Source organism: Oculina patagonica, chromosome 1, assembly GCF_052425735.1.
Source record: "Oculina patagonica isolate OP01 chromosome 1, crgOcupat, whole genome shotgun sequence".
Lineage (NCBI taxonomy): Eukaryota > Metazoa > Cnidaria > Anthozoa > Scleractinia > Oculinidae > Oculina > Oculina patagonica.
This window is the reverse complement of record NC_135758.1, coordinates 19,049,083-19,065,937: the sequence shown is the minus strand read 5'-3', so window position 1 is coordinate 19,065,937 and position 16,855 is coordinate 19,049,083. Positions and strand designations below refer to the sequence as shown.

Below are 16,855 nucleotides of genomic sequence, written 5' to 3'. Positions count from 1 at the left end.
GATTCTTTGAAGTCAGAAATACCTTATGAAACTGGAAAAAAATTCCTAAGTTTTCCTAAGACAAAAAACTGAGGCCAGTGAAAGTGACACTTTGTAATTTTTTACCGGTACCGGTACATGCCTTCAGTCTAGGGCTCACAAATAAATTTAATAATTCAACCTTAAAGAATGGCTGGTGCACAATAAAAAGTGTGCAAAAAAAGGCGGAAAGTGACAAGTATTTTATTCTTAAAATGTATGTTTTTTAGAGTAACATTAAAATATTCTAAATGTATGTTACAGTTACTGTAGTAACCTTAAGCAATTCATGTTATTTGTAGGACTTGTTTAATTCAGCTTTTGAAGGTTTCAAGTATCAAGGAGATTTTGGCATGTTTAAAGCTGAAAAGAATATTTTATTTCAAGTAAGTGTTAACTAAAGAATTAAGAGAAGAACATTCTTGAAAACTTGGATTTTTATTAAGTTTTTTCATTGATGTTGTCTGCCCTGACCTGTCAGAGGTGTAAGAATTTGGCATGTTCCCGAAGATAAGCGGAAGAGACAGCCCTCCACGCAGACCTGGCTTCTGGAAGTTCAACAATTCACTATTACTTGATACCGATTACGTTGAATTGCTCACTTTTAAAATTCCCAAATTCGTTATATGGCATCAACAAGTAAATGATAAAGGACTCTTCTGGGAAATGATCAAAATGGAGATCAGGGTTTTCACAACTAAATATTCAAAACGCAAAGCAAAGAAATCGCGTGATGAAGAAGCGTCGCTTCAAACAAGGTTAATAATTATTCAAAATAAATTGCAAGCTAACTACAATGAAAGTGACAAAATGGAAATGGACAAATTTAAAGCTAAACTCGCAGAGGTAGAAGCTCGTAAAACACAAGGCACAATCGTGCGCAGCAGAACACGTTGGTACGAGTATGGAGAGAAAAATAGTAAGTATTTCTACAGTTTAGAAAAGACCAACTATAGACGAAAACATGTGACTTCCATTAAAATTCACGAAGATAAGAAGATAACCGACCCGAAAAAGATTCTTCAAGCAGAGGAAAATTTCTTCAAGCAAATATATACTTCGGTTAATTCGGACCCACAGCTTCCAGAATTTAGTGACTTTTTTGAAGGTATTGAGAAAAGGTTATCAGAAGAAGAAGCTGAGACCTGCGAAAGTGAAGTAACGCGAGAAGAATGCTATAACGCCCTAAAATCAATGGCCAAAAATAAAAGCCCAGGCTCAGACGGCTTAACTGTAGAGTTAATTATCTACATTTTTGGAATATGTTAGCAAAATATATGACCGAGAGTTTCCACTATGCACTTCAAAGCGGAACTCTTTCCATTTCACAACGACAAGGTGTGATTTCTTTAATTCCAAAAAAGAAAAAGAATTTAGAGCTCCTAAAAAATTGGAGACCAGTTTCACTCTTAAATGTGGATAAAATTTTAACTAAAGTCATCGCTCTCCGGATAGAGAAAATACCACCAAAAATTGTTTCTTCTAGCCAGTCCGGGTATGTCAAAGGAAGATACATTGGCGAAAGCATAAGATTAATCAAAGACGTTATGGATTTACGAAGCAAAAAGAGTTGCCTGGAATAGCCGTCTTCCTAGATTTCGAGAAGGCCTTCGACTCAAGCGAATGGGACTTTCTCCAAAAATGTTTACAAACGTTTAATTTCGGCCCGCAGCTCAGGCGCTGGGTTAGTATTTTTGAGTTATTTTTTCAAAAATAGCTCTTAGTCGGCATGATGTTCCCGTGTAATCATTCAGTCAGTCAGTCAGTGGGTCAGTGAAGTATGTTTGTTTGTCACACCAATCAGATTTCAGGTACTATCAGAACCAATCAAATTGTAGTTTATAAGGGGGAAGCAATCTGACACAGTTGTAGCAGGACAACTCGGATTAATATTAATCGGATTAATATTAATCCTAATGATTATTATAATCGAGTAATAGATTATTATAATCCAGTAATAGATTATTATAATCCATTAATAGATTATTATAATCTATTACTGAGGTTTGAGCCGTGCCTTAATCTATTAAGATTAATATTAATCTTATGTAAGATTAATATTAATCGGATTAATATTAATCTTAATAATAAATCTCAACAACGCAATCCTAGTCCAAAGCTTCCGAAGATTGATCTAAGGCGGCCTTATCAATATCTTATGCATTCTTGGACCCTTTTGCTTGGTATCTAAATATAACAGATATCTGATCAGTAAAATTAACAAAGAAAAATGTAAAAGGTTTCACACAATCGTAGAAGTGCTCGATGCAAATACATGCGGACAGTTACTCAGAGTTTCACACACGAAGCGATCATCAGAGTGTGCCGTTAGATGCGGGTGAAATACAATTTAAACTACGTTCATGGAGGATGGTTGGAACAGAGACAGGATCGTTCCAACCGTCCTCCATTAACGTAGTTTAAATTGTATTTCACCCAAATCTAACGACACAGTCTGAAGATCAGTAAAATATAAAGATATTTTTTTAATTAGTGCGTCTGCTGATGACAGTAACTGTTTGCAATTTGTTTAATGAGCTACTAAACAATATTTTAAATAAACATATCTTTCGATTTGCTGTTATCTAAACATTCGCAGGCTTTTATCGGGATTATAATAGAGATTAATATTAATCCGGATTATAATATTAATAATAATCTAATCCTTCCAATTTTTTGCCGTGCCTTAATCTATTACTGGATTATAATAATATATTACTGGATTATAATAATCTATTACTGGATTATAATAATCTATTTCTGGATTATAATAATCCTATTATAATCTATTATTATTATAATCCGCGGATTAATATTAATCCGAGTTGTCCTGTTGTAGTGAGCGATTTTGTTCGAAGATTTTAGATTTGTAGGAGGCGGAATTGGTGAGTTGTGAATTAACCCTGGATTAAAAACGTTTTTCGTAACGCTCCCCTACTTACAACGCACACGCCGTGAGCAAAAGGCCCAACACTAACTTGTTATTCTTCTTATTCGAGCGTACGTTTGGAGAGGCTAGCTTTCCTGACCGTAGTAAAAATTACATATAACATTTGCACAATGTAGATTTGAAGAATAATGTTGTCGTTACTTTTGCCGTCCGCTTTGCGAAGTTCGTTGGGAAATTAAGTTTGTTACGAAGTTGCCAAATAGGTTGCGAGTTCGCGAATCAAATTGTGAGCTTCGATGCAAAGTTCACAACTTCGGCCCGAATTTATTAAAACCTTCTGTAATTATGTTATCAAAAAGGGCTTTGCTACGCTAAACTGTTGGAAACAAATGTCATAAAAATGAAAAACGTTTATGTTCCGCGAGCGGTAAACATGTCTCGAACAAATTAGTCTTCCCTGTCGCGTCGCGTCGGCTTCGATTAAAATCAATTTTATATATGGGTAAACCATCCAGTTTCATCCGGTTTACAAACGCAGAAGACTTGAAATTGAAGACAGTGAAGATTATGCCTTACAGAAATCGTTAAATATGTGTTTTCATACAGAAAAGTTAAAATTTGACCAAATTTCTACATGCATAAAATTTATTTATTGGCAAATCACTTGCGTGATCGCTGATGCTAAACGTTGTCTTGCACTTCAAGCTACTTTAACCTTCCTTGACCAGTTCTAAAATCATCTAGTTCAGAAATCGCTGACTTTCGAGCAACATGTCTTGTTTCTCCTCCACCAAACTTGAAAAGTTCAGTCGGGCCGAAGTTAGGAACTTTGTATCGAAGTTCGCAATTATATTCGCAAAACTCGCAACGTAATTGACAACTTCATAACAAAGTTTCCAATTTCCCAACAAACTTCGCAAAGCGGGCGGCAAAAGTAAACTATAAAAATCAACTGTAAAACATCTCGTTCAAACATTTAATGAACCAGAACAAGTATTAACTTTGCTGTTAAAAGCAACTACGATCGATAGCAAAAACAGACTAAGAGCGTGCCATTCCGTGACAATTTGATAACTCAATTAGTTCTTGTTTGTTGAATAGAATTTACGTTGTGAATGAACGAAAATCTTTGTTGAACAGTTCTGACAGGAAACAATTACTCCAGGTGTAGTGCGCTTTAAAGAACTTTCCCCGAAGAAAGTGGTTTTTGATTTGATACGTTTATTACTTCGTTTATTATAGTACTTTTCGTTCAATGTCTATATGGAGACGTGGCTTTTTTCTAGAAAAACAAGGGTATCGTGTTGCGTTCGTTTTAAAAAACAAAGGTGTCATGTTACAAAAGTGAAAAAACAACTATTATGTTACAGTGTTTGGCAAAAAGCCAAAAGTATTCCGTAACAAACAAAAGAAAGGAAATGGTTACTAGAAAGCTAGCAACAAAATACCGTAAACACCCGCGTATAAGCCGCACCCGCAGATAAGCCGCACCCCGAGTTTAACAACTCAAATGTTGGAAAAAAGTTTTTTGAAAGATCAAAGAAAATCCAAAGTCGAGTCAAAAATCCAAAGTTGAGTCTTTAGGAAGTCTTCTTCATCGAACGTAAACTCAATGAACATTAAAACAGAAAATACTTCAGTCTTACCCACAATTTGAGCTCTTTAATATAATGAAAACCAGCTTTGACATATTATGGGTGATCTTTTTCTGGCATTTGTTGACAGGTATTTCTTCATTCAATGCAGTTTTTCCATGGATTTTTGTGTCACAACAACAAGAACTTGCGTTTGCCGAACGTTCGTAGCTTAGTAACCAGGCATTTGATCGGACGCGAAATATCCATGATGGGACTAGGGCGAGAACGTAAAGCAAAACAAGATGGCGATGGAGGTGTTCGGGTTTCGTGGCTATCATATCAACAAATTAAAGAGATTTGGGAGCCATCTATTGGAGATAAACTTGTTGCATAAAAAGAGTTTCGTAATCAGTTCGACAAATTTTCCATCAAAGTGCAAAATGAGAAAGAAACAATTGGCTATCTTACTCGTGAATACTCGTAGTATTTTCTCGCTCGTAAAAGTATCAATATTACTGTTGAAGTTATAGGCCATTGTCGACACTGCAAACAGTATAGGAGCTGTCAAACTTGTAAAGCAGTGACCGGTACTCTCTTGTAGTTTTATGTTATATTTATTTACATAATTTTCCATAAATTAGCATCAGTTAACGAAAATTTACGGCACCTTTTCCGAATGTTCCCGCAGATAAGCCGCACCCCCGCTTTCGAGCGAAAATTTTTGGAAAAAAGGTGCGGCTTATCTGCGGGTTTTTACGGTAACCGCTTTAAACAGAATAAGAACGTGTCATTTTGTGACATTTTGATAATTGAATTAGTTTTTGTTTTTTCAATTAACCCTCGGACGTACAAGCAAACTCATACCCCCATCATCGTACAAGGGGGGGGGGGGGGGTGGATGGAACCCCTGCCCGGAGTTTTCGTTATATTAAGGCGTAGCGAAAATATTTTGCTCTGACAAGAAAGCCCTTAGCTTACTCTACAAGATGACATAATTTTAATTGGCTGTGACGTCATATGACGTCACGTGACGTCATAAGAGCCGCCATCTTGGATCCGCCATCTTGGATTTCAACATTTTCTTAGCAAGTCACAAAATAACGGAAATTGATGCAAAATCAAGCTAGAATGCTTATGGAATGTAAAAATAAACAAATCTTTCACTTCTGTTTTAAAAAACTGGAAAAAATTAAGAAAAATGTTAAAAATGACGATTTTGGGCAAGACCTGCTTGTATTTACGACATTGCCATGGCAACGTCATATACCATGGGCACATGGTTGACATATCAAAATTTCCGCAAAGGATGAATGAACAGCTACCGAAAGTTTCAGCATTGTAGGGTAAATGATTTTTTCAAAATTTGGAAAAAACCTTACGGGGGGGTGGCATCCACCCCCCCTTGTACGTCCGAGGGTTAAATGATGAAAGTTTACGTATTGAATAAAACAGTTCTGATGTATCAAAATGCACGTGAAAATTATTCTGTTTGCAAGCAAATTTTGTGCAAAAAGTGACTCCATACAAAAATAGCTCAACCCTTGGCATAAACCATCCCAACAGGACAATCACCCAGTTTCCCCCCAAGCCACCCCATAAATTGAAAAAATAACTCCTGTACGCTTATCGTGCCTATGTTTTATAATAACATTACCAGTTGTGTTTTAAACAATGGCTACGCGTCCAGTCACTTCACGTTAGAACGAGGGGTACGCCAGGGTTGTCCCCTCTATTTATCATCGCCATAGAAGTTTTAGCTCAAAAAATCTCTAATTCCAAAGAAATAGAAGGAATAAAAATACAGAATAATAAAACGGTTAAATTATCACAATACGCCGATGATACCACAGCCTTCCTCGCTAACGTTCATTCTGTAAAAAACCTCTTTGTATTGCTCTCCCGATTTGAAAAGTGCGTGGGGCTAAAGATAAATGTATCAAAGTCTGAAATGTTATGGCTTGGCTCAATGAGACATAGAAAAGACAAAATTTTAAATCGTCAAATGACAGATGAACCTGTCTGCGCTCTAGGTACACACTTCTTGTACGATGACAATCCGTCAGACCAAAGAAACTTCTTCAACAAGCTGTCAAACATACAGAAGACTTTAAGGTGGCCCGCGGGTATTTATGAGGCTGACAGTTCCCGTTTTTAAGCGCGTTTTAAAACAGGAAAACGTGAAGCGATTGCTTAGATTTTTGAGAATCTGAAAGAAAAATCCTTAAATTATATAAAATGATAAGTTTTATAGCGATCAAACGCGATTTGTTTAAGTTATGAGCGATTTTCAGAAGCCTTAGTTTTTAATAAAATACGATTATTTTTAAAATGCCACGGTGAATTTTTTTGTAATTACCCCAAAACGCTGCCAAACAGTTGAAGTTTACTCACAACAACTTACAGGAAAATCATTATGCGTCTGTCGTGACCGTCGCATAAATGTGATACTTATAATAACCCAGTACCAGCCAGTTTTGAGGCTGATGTCACCTCAATCTTGTGTGTAAAAGTTAAAAAGATCGTGTATATACATCAAATGTTAGCAGTCAGTAAAGATGGATGGTTTTCAGCCGAATTTTTGAAAATATCAAACAAATGACGTTATTTCAAATTGTGAAAAATTTGTCGATTTGTTTTGCATTTTTTTAAAGCTGCAGCTAGAACAGGATATTGCAAAGGTTTGTGCCAAGTTTCAGCGTATTCCTTTCATACGGTTTGAAGAATTTAGGTCGGAAAGTCAGGTACATTTGCTTTCCAACTTCTAATCGCTTTGAAAACCCCGCATTTTGAATGAAATTATACTGTTGTTTTGGAAGAGAGGTGTTACTTTCAAATTCCGCATGATTTTCTGTCACTTGGAAATAATACAGCCTAAAATAGTTACTACTAAAATGACAACTACCGTTCCTACACATGTATTCCCTGGTGGTAGAAGATCGTGCGGAATTTGAAAGTAACACCTCTCTTCGAACAACAACAGAATAATTTCTTTCGAAATGAGTGGTTTACAAAGCGAGCACATATCAGACTTACTTAACACAGAAAAAAATCACTTTCTATATTTTAATTCTCCTTGCGAAAAATTCAAGACTAAGTTTAATTTTCTACAGTATTACAGCATCATTTCTGCTTTCCCTCGCTCATGGAAAAAGCTTTTAAACTCTAACAACCAACTACCCATTAAACCCCTTGATTCAATAAGGATTCATTGAGTTGCAAAACTCTCTATGAAAAACTGTTATCCTTGGAAAAGTTATCTCCCGCTACAGCAGAAAGGAAACTTATTGAATATGGGGTAGAAAAGAACAATCTTTGTAAGGTTTATCTTTTACCTTTTAACGTTACAAAAGAAACCAAAATGATGATGTTCCAGTACAAGATCATTCATTGCATCCTACCTACGAAGAAAGTTGACTCCCCAACTTGTCCTTTTTGCCCTACCGAGCTCCATACCATCTGGCACATTTTTGTGTTTTGCTGCAGCCGCAAGGGCTGCAAGCAAAACACATTGAGAGCTGAAGTTTGTGCCGTAAGGACCGTAAGGTGTAAGGTGTAAGTGCCGTAACAGAGGAGAAATCTGAACTACCGATGTCAATCAAATCCATGAACAAACAAAATCGAAACCAATGAACCGTAGCGCTGATCGCATTCGAAGTTACGGGCCAAAGTATTCGAACGCAAACCACGTTGGACACGTTGGAAAACAGAAAACCGATTTAAAAGTATATCGCATTGGGAAAGAAAACAAACTGTGGCGCGACCACTCCAGTTTTATGAGAAAATTATTCTGCAGTTTTCATCATTTACGAAAAGAGCGAAGACTTGGAACCTCGCCGAAGGTCATAAATATTTTCTCCAAAGGACCGGTTAGTGCACAGTTTGTAAACTTTCGCTTTGAAAATAAACTTACCCTCACCTTGTCTACACTGTCTACAGCATACTAGTACTGTATTAACTCTGAACTTCATATTTTAAAATAAAATGTATGAACGTGTAACTTGTCACGCAAAGACAGCTGGAAAGGAATATACCATGCTGGTAGGCTGCACCGCTAATTGTAGCTGTATTCGAGCTATATAAAAGACAGCTAGAAACGAATTAATACTAGTAACATCACAATGGGAAAGAAACTTATTCAGTGGTTCACACCGTCGAAAACAAAGAAATATTAAAGGAAGTTCTCATTCACCAGATTCACTGCATCAGATGCAACATTCGTCAGTTCGTGTTTAAATGCGTGGCGACCAGTTTGTTTACTTTAAGTTATTAAAAAATAATACGGTCTTCATTTAATAAACAGTTCATCCTTAAATTTCAGCTTTTCTACGACTGACAGGTAGGTACTATAGTATAAGCCCCGCTAAAATAGCTGGAAAGGGAAAGTTTTTTGAAAAATGAATTTTTGACTGCCAGACGCGCTGGCGCCACATGTTTATTTTGTGAAGATTAATTAAACGCCGTGAAAAATAGAATTTGATGTCCAGCGAGCCACTGCATCTTCGGCTACGCAGTCCTCAGTGAATCCTCCAACTTCACAAATTTCTAAAACTTTAAGAAAACGAACTTTCGCAGAATCAAAAATTGGTCCTTATCGATCTTCCGATCTTGTTGTGAAGACACTGAAATTCGACGAGTGTTCATGCGTGAAGGGATGACTGACGAATGATAATAATTATTTGTAAACTTTCGCTTTCAAAATGAACTTTGCGTTACGTTCAACGCCGTCTTTCTGTTGTTGTACGCCGGTGCGCGTGCGATTATTTATAATTTCTGAATTTTGCATATTTAACTCAGGGTGACACAACAAGTTTGTTAAGAGTTAGTTGTTCCAGTGTTTAATTTGGGTGAAAGTGGTTAAAGAACCACTGTCTTGTCACTAATAAATATATCACATTGAGTTCTTATAAGGTCAATAGATTCTGTCTTTTTCGTTGTTGTTAAAACGCTACCATTGTGACAATGATTCCAAATACAACTAACGGTAACCAGTGAGATAACGCCACTAAATTATAAAAAGAATCACATTGAGTTCATTGAGATTTTTTTATAATGTTAAGAGTTACTGTTTTTTATCAAAGAGACAATCATGTCAGACATTACGTTAACTTACTAGTAATTAAATTATGTTTGCTGTCTTTGATTTCAACATAACATTGATCAGTAAAATTATCACGATTGAATTAACACAAAGTGACTACAATATAGTGCAATCCTGCACACAAGTGACAGACAATAAAAGACGTTGGATTTCAATCTCGACTCACTTGTCTTTCATCAACATGTTCCCTAAGACTTTGCTCTAGCAGCAAAACACATGGACCCATTGGGGCCCTATTTTTATAGAGTGCACTCAAGCAAAATCTTTCTGGGTAGATTTTCAAGATTGGTACAATGTTCATAGTAGAAAAAGAGTCCATCTTTCGATCTTAGATGTCTTTTTATGGTATATTGGACTCTCCTCATGGTTTAATAGCCCTAAACCATCTTATTATATATTAGGAAAATACTTTTTATACTTTAACACCGGCCTAAAAAATAAAGTTCAGTTTAACGAGTACATATCCCTCATTCGCAACAAACTATCATTAGAAAAACATATTGCTATCAAATCTGGTAAATACGATTACTATATCAAGAAATGGAATTTTATACAAAACATTTAGTTTTCTTTTGTTTTTGTTTCTCGCTACATTGTTCATTTTCTTTTGTTTTCTTTCTGGTAACGATTATAGGCAATGTTATTTGTTATTTCTTTTTGCATTGTTAGCCTAAGTGTTGTAATGTTAATAGTATTGACTTCATAAAGTAGAGTAATTTTTGTAACTATTTTTTCACACTGTCTAAGCTGTCTAAGCTGTACTGTAAAGTAGCTCCATCGTAATGTTGTATCATTTGTTGTATGTTTAATGTTGTAAGTATTTGCAAAAAAAAAAGGAAGAGCGGGGGGGGGGGGGGTTGTGTAGCCCCCACAAATGAAAATTTGGGGGGCTAAGCGACCCACGTTTTATATGTGCCAAAAATATCTTGTGTGCAGCGTAGAATTGGTTTGTCAAGATATTCCCGTCTCGTAAGTGAGTTCGAACATCTTCTAAACTTCCTTGTATGTCTCCAGAAAATTTTCATCATCTTCAGAAAAGTTTGAAAATGATCAGAAACGTTTAAATAGGGCCTTCAAACAACAATGGAAGAATCTTCGGAAATTTTCGGTCTAGAAACTGCTCCAGAAAACAAAAAGTTGGTAGAACGGAAAAGAGTTGCTGCAAATATGAAAACCTGCCGACTATTTTAAGGGACAGTCTTGGCCCCCTACGTTCCAAAACGCTTCGCCGCCTCTGCTGAATTTGTAGAGCAAAAAGGATGGTTCAGTGTTACAACATAATTTTTTCTCTTCTTTCTCTTCACCACCAGTCTTAAATCAGCTTTGCTACCTTCAAATTTTTATGTATAAATATTTGGTTAATTAAAATAAGACTAAAACGTTTCACATTTTAGTCTTTACTGATAAAAAGTTATAATTATTTTGATTTCAAACATTAAATTGCAGATTAGTCATGGTATTGGATTAAACCTTCTGGCATTTATACCGACTGTTATTCTTGGAGTCATTGGTGGTTTGTTAGGAGCTATGTTCACTTTTCTTAATTTAAAGGTACAGTTATTGTATTCAAGTAGTGTTCATCATTTTAGGAGTATTTCCATATTTTGAGTGTCCTGAAAATGCAAATTTCCCAATACAGTGGAAATCAAAAAACAATATCCAAATTCAAAAATATAAACTAACTTTATCTTCCTTCAAAATTGCAAAACTTAAAAATATTCTAAGTACAAGTGCTAAGCCCACTATAGATATACTGTTTTTCACTAGGGCATGGTCCAGTTAGTTCTGTATTTCCTTCCAGTTATTTGAAATGTAGTCTTGTTCATTTTCCCCCCTCTAGATTGCAAGATTTAGAAGATCCCAACTTGGCAAGATTAAGGGCAAACAGTGGAAGAACATTGCTAAGCTATCTGAACCAATTCTTATCATGGTAATTGTCTTAAATTTGACAGTAGTGATATTTATTTGTAATTTATTTATAATATACATGTAATTGTGTACTTTGGAAATAAACTCTGGTTACAAGCTATTAGGATTGTGTGGCTCCAGAAAATATCCATACCCACCCCATGGTGGATCATTGATAATTTCGAGGGGGAAGGGGGATCTTAAAGTCCAAAATTTTTAAAGGAATGTATGGTCCTAAACTGGAATTTCCAGAGGGGAGGAGGGATTCAAACCAAAAAACCATGCATGTGGGGAGTATGGATATTTTGTGGAACAGCACATTGTAAAATTCTGATGATGTCTGTTCCAACTGGCCAAACAAAATGCAATGAGTGAGGAAGGCAGTGTTGACAATTGTTGGAGAGTGAACATGGAACTTGACAATAACACTTCTAACAGTTAAACGAAAAATACCAAAATTACAGTCAGGAGTTGACATTAATACTCTTTATAAATTCTGACGCTGACTTATTTGAGCGTAAACAACGCTCATAATGTACTCAAGACGTTTCGACCGAGAATCTTCGGTCTTCTTCGGTTGTTATCATGGCATAAAAAAAAGTCACTTACATAATGTTCATAATCTCGCGCAGCGTTAGCGTGTATTTGTATTAGTCACTCGCACACGCGTACAATGTGAAACCGTTAAAAAGCCGTTTTTTTATGCCATGATAACAACCGAAGAAGACCGAAGATTCTCGGTCGAAACGTCTTGAGTACATTATGAGCGTTGTTTACGCTCCAATAAGTCAGCGTCAGAATTTATAAAGAGTATTAACTTCTAACAGTTCTTGCACTATGATTAGCCACCAGAAAGTTGTCAAATAGAGATCCAAAACGTAATCAAAAACTTTGTTAAGTGGTAATGGTGTGATATGCAGCACTGATAGGATTGCTATGTAGTTCATTGCAGGAAACTTAGCCTACATTTTGTCAGGTTGTATGGCTAACAATTTGCTAGTACCCATGTAAACTAAAGGTCTCCGCACACGTGGGGACAAGATGTGGGGGCATGTAGCAGCAATTGGGTGTGTACATACCGTGATTTTGTCCCTGCTGCATGTTCCCGCTACACTCCTTGCTTCATGTCCTTCAATGTGAACATCACATGAGTTTGTCGGTGCTACATGTCGCAGCAACATGTCCCTAGGTCTTGTCCCCACCTGTGCAGAAAGCTACGTCATGGACAACACAACTTGAAAAAATTGGCTATTTGTTCAAGTTTTTGCTCATAATCCATCTTAATCTTTGTCAGTCAAACTGTCCTTGTTTATTGTCAGGTTTTTATTACTTCGTTGGTGTTTCTCTACCTTGGAAAACTGTAAGGTTTCCTTCAATTTGAAGCTAATCAGAAAAATGACTTAAAACACCGTGACATAGCCCCCTTAAGACCATGGTGCCTCCCAGGTTTTTTTTTATAAGAAGTACCGTATTTACTCGAATAAGCGCCGCCCTCGAATAAGCGCCGCATTTAGGACAAAAAAGTTAATAAGCGCCGCAGTCCCGATGCGGCGCTTATTTGATGAATTTCGTTTAACTAAAAATGGCACTACAAAGCAACTCTAAAACAAGCTTGAACATTTCTTTTCATCAAGAGCGATGTTGTGTAGTAGTTCTGTAAATGTTGTGAACGCCGCAAACTTTGCGAGGGCAGCTAGCGCCACTTCTGTCTCAACAAGAGACGAATACTGACAATCAAAAGACACTCTTTCCGATTACTGTAAAAGATAAGATTCTTTGTGGCGTCCAAGTTTTAAATAAGCGCCGCCCTCAAATAAGCGCCGCCCTCGAATAAGCGCCGCACTTGAGGCGCGAAAAATTTAATAAGCGCCGCGGCGCTTATTCGAGTAAATACGGTACTGAAAATCAATGCCTGTTGTTATGTTACAGATCATCACAGGTACCGCATCTGTGTTTCTACCTGCAGCCTTTTCATGCACCTCATTTCAGTGCTCCTTCACATCAGAAGGTTACAGGTAAATATGCGCGCACCACTCGTTGCTTGGACAATTTGATGGTATACACAGATAGTTTACATCTACAGTACAGTGGAACCCCGATATAACAATATGCCAAGGGGGCAGTAAAATTATATCGTTATATCGAGGAATCGTTATATCGGGGTTCCGTCCCATACATTTTACTATTGCCGGGACATAACATATTCATCGTTATATCGGGAATATCGTTATATCGAAGATCGTTATATCGGGGTTCCACTGTAGTCAGTTGCAAGCAATGAGTAAAACATAGATTCTGTGCATTTGATATGTCCATGATGTTTCCAATTCACGGTAAAAAATAAATATGGAACAGAAAGTTACATTAACACTAAGAGAAATAATTTAGTCACCTTTCGAAAGAAATGGACAAAGTACAGTCAACTCTCGTTATAGAGGACATGCACAGGGCGTCGTTTAGTGTCCGCTATAGCGAGAGTCAATAACGGGAGTCATTTCCAGTGAAACCTCAGTCTTTTGCCGTGGATCGGCAATAGCGGTACTTTTCTTCTACTTTTCTTCATAGGATGTCGGCATATGACCATGTAGGAAAAGGCCTAAATTCTAACCACAAGTTAATGAACAGAAAACTATTTTGTAGTTATAAACTGCTCTTTAGATGTTTATGGCTTGGGACCTGTGCAATTCCTTATAGATTATTACACTCACAAAATAAAATATCATTATGTAGTTAGTCAGATGAAGTTAGTTTCCAAATTTTTTTAGTGCCAGATTATAACTTCAGTGATCAAACATTCTTTCCTAGTGAAAAGTGTTTGACAGACAGTCAGCATCCTTTACACACTGAAAGAGATGTGAAAAACTACACCTGCCCAACAGGGGTCACAAAAATCATCAACGGGACGGAGTTTACCAATGCTTCCTTTAATGAAGGTGAGTATGATTTGGAGAAACTGTAGGAAACCAGCAATGATGGTCTGGTTTGGCTCAACAGTATTTTATCATTAATGGGAACCTATTTGGAAGTGAGGATGGCTAACAAAGTAAAGGGCTCATCGCCTTATGTTTTCAAGTTTGGCCTTTATTTTTTTATGAAAGTTTGCAAAACTCTTACTGCAAAATAGTTCTAACTGTGACAACACTTTGCCTTGTTAAATTTGTTTTAATCTCTGTTGGAAAACAAACTTTGGGTAGCCCATCCTTTAGAGCGGTTTTCACGTGAGTGTCAAAAGTAATTCGCATTTGCTTTGGTTTTGCATTGCTACGATCAGTGATTGGTAAAAACTTTCTTCAAGCTTTCCATGCTGGCAGCTGCATATTGCATACATTACTGCTAAGACATTTTTCTGTTTATGTTTGTGAAATGTTTAACTTGTTGATTATTTTTTTTATTTTAGTGGCCACACTTCTATTTGTCACTGGAGAGAAAGCCATTCATCACTTGTTTTCTAGAGATACGCCTTATGAACTGGGATATGCGTACGTATTGCAGTTCAAAATAATGATAGTGTCCAAATAGCTGTTTCGAGAATTTGATGTGAATTCAATTTCCTTTCTTGTCATGATCAAATCCTTTACACTTGTATTTGTAGTGAAAAGGTTTTTTAAAACCATATGTGTTAACTCTTCAAAAACGTTACATTCTTGAACTGCTTTTACTTCAGTTATTAACAGATTGTTTCTTTTGTTTTCTGTTTGTGTTGGTAATGCTAATTGTAAAAACTCTACCATAAATCATGTCCTCAATTAAGCACATTTCCTTGAATAAGACTCCTCAATGAAGAAGCCCTTCCAGTCCGAAAGATCACAAAATTTGAAATAAAAACCATTTGTAAACTAACAGAAGGTGGTGTAACTCCAGCCTTTCACTCAAAATAAAATAATTTTGCATACAATTAAAGTTGATTTAATCATAAACTGGTGTAGAAATTGCAGTCACTTGGTGCTAATTTAGGGAATTCAATTAAAGCTGGTTACTGGCAGTCTGCCACTTCCCTATAGGGCCTGTCTGTTAAGATTTTAAAGCATTTGCATCAAAAAAATTGTTTGTTCATAAAACCTTTTCTTTGGTCACTAAAATTAATCACCAACAGCACTCTTTTTAATGCTCAGAAGGCTGGAAATTGCATTTTCGAGCTTCTAGATTTCAATTTTTTTCTGGGGGCCTTACGGCCCCTTCTATGGTCAAGTAGGGTCACTATTCCACATTCAAGAGCTGCCTATAAAAAGTGTTATTGGAACCCTGGATATTATGAACTAGTAGTATCTATCCAAACATGTTTTCCTTTTTTTCTCAGGTCTCTGTGTTCAGTATTAGTAATATACTTCCTTCTCGCTTGTTGGTCAGCTGGAAGTGCAATTTCTAGTGGTCTGGTCGTACCTATGTTGTAAGTATTATGTTAAATTTGTTGAATATAGACTCATGGTCGGGAATCTGTATGGAGTTATTGTCAGATTTGGGAGAGACAGCAAGTACAGGCTCTTATTATCTGACTTCATAAGGGGTTTTGGACGGGCTTATAAGAGGGGGGTGGGGGCTTATAAGCGGAATGAAAAATGTTTTGAAAAAAAAAACAACCGCAGTGTTGTTTGAAATATTTTTTTTTATTAACTGCTTTTGAATTAAGCTTTAAAACGTCATAATGTAACAAATTCATTTCAATATTTTGAACAATATTGGGAAAAGGGGGCTTATATCCCGGGGGCCCGGCTTATACTCGGATGTAGTCTACAGGTAGATGGGCCTATAGACGGGGGGCTAATAAGCGGGGGAGGGGGCGTATAAGCAGGATTTTACGGTATTATGCTGCTTTAGCAACTTTTATGAAGAAAATCAGGACTCGGCAAATTCTCTGAGATGCTTGTATTCGGACCAAAATATGATTTGGGTTTGGTTTCTCATTTTCAGATTTATAGGTGGTACGTATGGCCGTATTATTGGAAGAGCTATGGTCGATATATTTGGCGTTCACTCATCAGGTTTGCCAATGCGTACTAAGAACTTTTATGTATTTCCTAACTGGCCATTGGGCATGACCTGTGACATCTCCTGACACTTTTTTGCTGATTAGACAGTTAAAAAAGTAACAAAAGCCGTGAAGCAAATACGGATTTTGGTGCGACGTTGGAAACCTTTCTGCAATGTACAAAACTTCTTCCAGATTAAAGGGACTATGTCACCGGGTAATGCCGGTTATTTTGGTCTAAACTGTTCTGAAATAAGTGGTAAGCAAATTTACCTATGTAAAACAGTGTCTTTTAACATTTAACGGAAGATATAACCTTTGTTTGGGGATATAAATCAAACTTCGGCGCGCGAAAACAGCTTGAAAACGTTGGCTAACGTTTTCAACCTGCAATCCAT

General features: G+C 36.6%; 1 protein-coding gene across 1 annotated transcript in view; it reads left to right on the top strand.

The window, feature by feature from the left end:
- The window catches only part of LOC144660415 (chloride channel protein C-like), a 43,156-nt gene that overhangs the window by 8,023 nt on the left and 18,278 nt on the right, over positions 1-16,855 (top strand). The window contains exons 8-15 of the mRNA XM_078521035.1: positions 321-404; positions 11,030-11,134; positions 11,424-11,513; positions 13,421-13,506; positions 14,297-14,424; positions 14,889-14,970; positions 15,789-15,878; positions 16,400-16,470. Coding sequence (XP_078377161.1) covers positions 321-404; positions 11,030-11,134; positions 11,424-11,513; positions 13,421-13,506; positions 14,297-14,424; positions 14,889-14,970; positions 15,789-15,878; positions 16,400-16,470 — 736 coding nt within the window. The remainder of the gene's footprint in view (positions 1-320; positions 405-11,029; positions 11,135-11,423; positions 11,514-13,420; positions 13,507-14,296; positions 14,425-14,888; positions 14,971-15,788; positions 15,879-16,399; positions 16,471-16,855) is intronic.